The sequence below is a fragment of the Phaethon lepturus genome, unplaced genomic scaffold, assembly GCF_000687285.1.
Source record: "Phaethon lepturus isolate BGI_N335 unplaced genomic scaffold, ASM68728v1 scaffold29436, whole genome shotgun sequence".
Lineage (NCBI taxonomy): Eukaryota > Metazoa > Chordata > Aves > Phaethontiformes > Phaethontidae > Phaethon > Phaethon lepturus.
In genome coordinates this window covers 12-5,819 of record NW_010548806.1, presented here as the reverse complement: position 1 = coordinate 5,819, position 5,808 = coordinate 12, and the positions used below count along the sequence as shown (strand labels likewise).

General features: G+C 49.0%; 1 protein-coding gene across 1 annotated transcript; it reads right to left on the bottom strand.

The window, feature by feature from the left end:
- Positions 1–1,563: 1,563 nt before the first annotated feature.
- LOC104623106 (olfactory receptor 52B2-like) lies at positions 1,564–2,538 on the bottom strand. Its single transcript, XM_010290085.1, has one exon. The coding sequence runs from the start codon at positions 2,536–2,538 to the stop codon at positions 1,564–1,566; it is 975 nt and encodes a 324-aa protein (XP_010288387.1).
- Positions 2,539–5,808: the final 3,270 nt, after the last annotated feature.

Genomic DNA, 5,808 nt, shown 5'->3' with positions numbered 1-5,808 from the left:
CAGGGCCCAGAAGGCTCCTGACAGGACTGTGACTGCTGGTGCTCATGTCTCCACGGTCCTCCATATTACAATGACGCAACAAAAACTCACCTTGAAAGAGGTGCAGAGCACACTGACCTTCACAGAATCACAGAATCACTAAGGTTAGAAAGGACCTTCAAGATCATCAAGTCCAACCATTAACCCAGCACCACCATGTCCCCTAAACCACGTCCTGAAGCGCCATATCCACACGTTTTTTGAACACTTCCAGATGGTGACCTTCCAGCAGGAGACCTGAAATTCTGGCAACCTTCCCCCTGAGGTCTCCAGTGCTGCCTGCACTCCCTTCTCCCCAGGGTCTTTACCTGGGACACTTTAGCCGTGCTGGCGCTCACCACGCTGAGGTGGGAGTCTCCCCTCTTTCTGACCTTGCCACTCATGAGATTCACCGAAGTGGAGGCAGCAGATGAGTTTACTCTGACAGCCTGCATTGCTGCCTTTGCTGAGCAAGGGAGAGGTAAGGAAAAAGGCTCTCCTAGCTGGCCAGATTGATGATGAACTTATACTCAGACTGCGTACGGATGCACAGAACTATCCCTGCTGCTCCTCCAGCAATATGTAGCACTCGCTCTTCATGTTTGCACTGCCTTTCACAACTGTCTGAGGCAGATTGCCACTGACTTCAGGTAGAACAAGGTATTATTCACACAACTGGTACATACACCAATGAGAGGAACAAGAAAAAGTTCAACAAAGATATTTTGGTGTTGGAGGATAAATCAAATGTACAGCAACTAAGTGGTGGGCAATCAGACAGCTGTACGGGCAGAAAAGGGCCTTGAGGGGCAATGTACTTCACACTAAGCACTGCTCAGCAGTGCAGTGTTTTTGCAAAGACAGAAAGCATCCCTGTGGGACATGTAGGATGTAGGTGACCTTTGTCCCTTTGCACTTCACTCTAGAGGCTTGAATTCAGTTTTAGACATCATTGTTTAAGGGATATGTTTTCCTTAAACACAGGACAATAAAGCCTTTCCTGACCTCACAGGACTCTTCAGCAGGTAAACACCTTCGGCAGCAAGAGGTGCAAGGGTCCCTCAGCAATGCAAGCTATACCCGTGAAGACAGGAGGATAGACCATCATCTGTGCTGTGGTAAACAGCACTTTGCCCATCCAGCTATGGTTCGTGTACCAGGCTCCGGTCTGATGACTGGCGAGGCATTCACGGTCTAGGCACTGAGATAACAAGCGAAGGAACAAACAGAAACGAAGCTGTAGGACAGCAAACAAAATCAGCAGCAGTAGGTGATGGTAAATCAGCAGGCATAAGAGCCTTGATGCTCCTCAGCTGAATTCTGCCCCAGTCTCTGCTAGATGGACCATTCAGGGGAAGCATCTCCAACTGGTTTCTGTTAGAAATGAAGGGGCTGATGACCCAAGCCCATGTTTCCAGAAATCCCACCGCCCTCATCTTCTCTTGAACCTCATGGGCAAACCTGTTTCTCCAGGATGAAAAGTGCTGCAGTGCTTGGTGCTGCTTTCCAGATCCTGTCCCGTGTCCCCCATCCCTCCAGCAGCACTCAGCACCTGCTTCCCCAGCTGGGGCAGGGGCACTCCCCTGTGGGGCAGAAGAGGCGAACAACGCGCTCCCGGATCTGCCTTGTCCTCACCCCATACACGATGGGGTTGAGCATTGGTGGGACCACGACATAGAGGTTGGCCAGAAGGATGTGAACATGACTCGGGATGTGGTGACCAAACCGATGCGTGAGAAAGGAAAAAAAGGCAGGCACGTAGAACATGAGGATCACGCAGAGATGGGAGCCGCAAGTGCTCAGAGTTTTGAGACGGGCCTCCGGGGACGGGAGCCGAAAGACCGCCCTCAGGATCAGAGCATAAGAGACAGCGATGAGCACAACGTCCAGTCCGGAGGAGAGAAGAGCCGTTGTCAGCCCGTACCAGACGTTGGCTTTTATGTCGGCGCAGGCCAGGCGGGCGATGCCCATGTGCTCGCAGTAGGTGTGGGGCATGACGTTGTGTCCACAGTATGGCAGCCGCTTGAGGAGGAAGATGGGTGGGAACATGATGCAGAACCCCCGGACAACGGCAGTCACAGCTATTTTCCCAATCACTGAGGGGGTTAAGGTTGAAGAGTACCGCAGCGGGTCGCAGACAGCCACATACCGGTCGAACGCCATCGCCAGCAGAACGGACGATTCCACAATGAAGCTGAAATGGGTGAAGAACATCTGTGTAATACAAGCATCGAAGGAAATTTCCCTGGCACTGAACCAGAAGATCGCCAGCATTTTGGGCACTGTTGTGGTCGAAAGCATGAGGTCAGCAACAGCCAGCATAGCAAGGAAGAGGTACATGGGCTCATGGAGGCTCCTGTCCGTGATGATGACAAAGAGGAGGACAGAGTTACCAAACACTGCAGTGACGTACATCAGACAGAAGGGGACGGAAATCCAGATGTGGGACTCCTCCATGCCCGGGATGCCTGTCAGGACAAAGGTGATAGGATCGAAGCTGCTTTCATTGAGCTCATACATGGTGCTTCAGTGCCCGGTGTCAGCCTGATTCTGCTCTGTGCAAGAAAGACAAGGCATAAATAAGACCTGATGAGTCTGGTATTAATCCATGACCACCTACATATGTGAACAGATCGGTGCATACAACATCCTACTTGCAACTGCCTTCCGACCTGAGCAATTTCTGAAGGCTGAGGGCTTGACTTGCTGTGTTTTGCTGTACAAAGGCATCTACTAATTCTTTCCTAACAACCCTTACAAACTGTGTCTGTAAGAAAAACATCGTCTCCGTCCCTCCATTTGTGCTAAAAAACAGGCCAGGTCCTTTTCTATCTCTGCTTTATCCACTGTCATAAAAAGTCTTGTAAAAGTCATAATTACTTGCCTTGTTGATGTTGGTGGGCTCTATATCTGTGTGCACCTGGAAAGCCATGTGTCTTTGTTAGGACTGTGTGTTTCTTCAGGAAGTTGCAATAACACAATGTCTTGCTCTGTTCAGATCAGTGACCAGTTCATTTCTGAGAGCTCCTTGTACAAACTATTAAGATAGGAATAAAAACTGTACCAGTACCAACACTAATAAGTGTCTTGGATGTGGCTGACATTCAAGTACTAACTCTGAAGGTTGTGACCACCCCTGAAACTTCTGCTGAACATGTTATTCCCTGTACTTCCACCTATATAAACATGTTCACCTGTTTGCAAACACCGCAAAATGCCTTTTGTGCCTCTTCCCCATCCCACGGGGATTTCAGAGACCCAAACAGTGGCAAACACCAGCAAACACCAAGGGGAAAAAAAGGAGAGTTAGGCTGGACTTTCAGCCTGTGCCCAGACTTTCTGAATGACCTGGAGCAAGCCTCTTACCTGGCAGATTCCCTGCCTTTTCCTTCATTCCTTTTCCTCTCCTTCATAAAGAGAGGCAAAGACATGGTGGGCTGCACACCGTGATCTTTGGACAAAAGAAATGCTGGCCCAAAATGCAAAGCAACAAGTGCTATCAGGGCAGCCAAGTCATGGTAATGCTCTGGAGAGAGACCCCGAGTGCGAACTTCTGCACCGGTGCTCAGCCAACACAGGACCTTCCCAGCCTCTGAGCTCAACCTCCTGCGGTTCTCCCAATTCCCAAGGTGTCGGGGTAGCCTGAACATGGGGCACAGTCCCATGAAGGGCTGATCGGCCGCAGGGTATTTTCGCAGGTTTGAATAATGCAAATAAGCCAAGCCTGCAGAGTCCTCTGTGGACCCTTCGCCATGACAAGGGCTTGGAGGAGAAGGAACGATGCAGGACTGCTGGTTTTATGTGCTTCCCCCCATTTTGCCCCTGTTTGTAGCCCCACCCCATGTACCATATTCTAGAAAAAGCTGACACCAGGGTTGGGATGTGGGAAAATTAGTTTGATTTGGGCCAAAACTAAACCTTTGTTCTTCAGACCTGCTTGCAGCCTGTTTTATTTTTATTGCAAACTGCTGGTATCTAAGTGCGAGACATGTTTGCATTTCTAAGTGTTTCCATTAAGAAGGATTCTTGTCCTCTATGAAGCAGTGGATCTATGAACCTCTATGTCCAGTGAAAACATCAGTCAGTATAGAAAACATCTTCAGCTCACCACAAATATTTATCCAATTATCTCTTCCACTTTTAAAACCATGTAATTCAACAGAGTTGACTGTAAATTAAATATAAATGACAATTGTAAATTAAATCAGCCTGGGAACATTCGCAAGGCACCAATGCCAGCCGGTGCCTGACTGCATATGGTTTACAAAGCAGTCCAGCAAACCTTTACACCTCCACTTCTCAGCGATATGGAAATATATTTCTCTCACACGCTGCTGTTCTTCCTCTCATTCTTTTCAAACAAGAAAGCATTGCCCCAAACACCAGTGTTCAATACAAAACAACTCACCAAGGGCCGGCCCCAAGGAGGAACGAGGAACCGCAGCCCTGATCGGTGCAGAGCTGCAGGGGAGTGCAAATCCCTGTCTGCTGCTGAGGGCCGGGGATATTAATCCGTCCCCCTCCTGAATCTCGGGAGGAACATCAGCCCGTTGACCTGTGGAAGTTTAAATTGCTAGTGCATTAAAGATTAACAGCAGTTAACACTCCCAGGTGAGTCAATACATTTCCTGCTTTTCCGTCATTTGCATTGCAAGTGTTTTTACTCTGTCCCTGCCTGGGCACCGGCTTCATCTCCTGACGTGCGGGGACTGGAGCGGGAGACAGGCACGGCACGCTGCCCCAGCAGCACTCCCGGGCTCCAGAGGAGCATCGCTGGTGTCGGCGAGTGTCTGATCCCCCACAGGGTGAAAATTGCTCTGTTATACTGGTGGAACCTCCCGAAACGGCTCCCGCATTTCGCTCACGTTGCCGTGTGCCTCTGTGGAGGGGCTCCTCTGCCTGCCCGACTCCAGCCCATGGTCAATGATCTACAAATAACAAAGCCTGCGAGTGGCTGCGAGCGCAAAGCTGCCTTGAGAAGGCTGCGGAGATTTCTACCCAGATTGAACTGCTAGTCTGAACTGGCATCAGCTGGAAAACAGAAACACCACAGTTGCGTAATCTGTAATATACTGTTATTGCAAAATAATTTTTGCACTACACGATGGTGGCAAAAAACCCAAACAATAGCTCTGTCTGTTCAAAGGATGCAAAAAAAGAATTAAAAGATGATCTGAAAATACTTTGCCTGCAATCAACATGTTGAAGATCCATCAATGCAGCAGATGAAATGGTCTGAATACATAGAACTGTATGAATTAATGATTTTTTTTTTATCCCAGGACCAAATCAAAATGACTGAAAGTAATTGCATTTTTTCTGAGGAAACAATGGAGTATGAATTCTATATGACTTGGCCTGCAATGAAATGTTCATCATTTAGTGATTTCTTGTTTTGTTTCAGTGCTGTAGTGCCTCAGGTTCAGAAATAATATGTAACCAATGCAGGCAGACAGAAAAGAGATTCCTCTCTGGTTTTTTTGGAGTCATATATAAATATGGACTGTGTCCCTCTGCCAAACCGCCCTGCCCTCCCCATCGTGTGCTGAGCCCTCACTGCCGGAGCTCCAGATTTTATCTACCCGGAAAACATCCAGCGAGTTTTTGGATGCCCCTTATGCCGTTAGTAACAGCAATCACAGCCGGTCCTGCCCACGCCCCTGCCAATATGTTTGCTCCGAAGGTGGGTTTGCTTCTGAAATGTTGCAGTAATTCCCCATTTAACATCTGCTGCCGGAGAGAGGCCAGACCCCGGCAGCACCCGCTGGGACGGGCAGGGAGGACACGCGG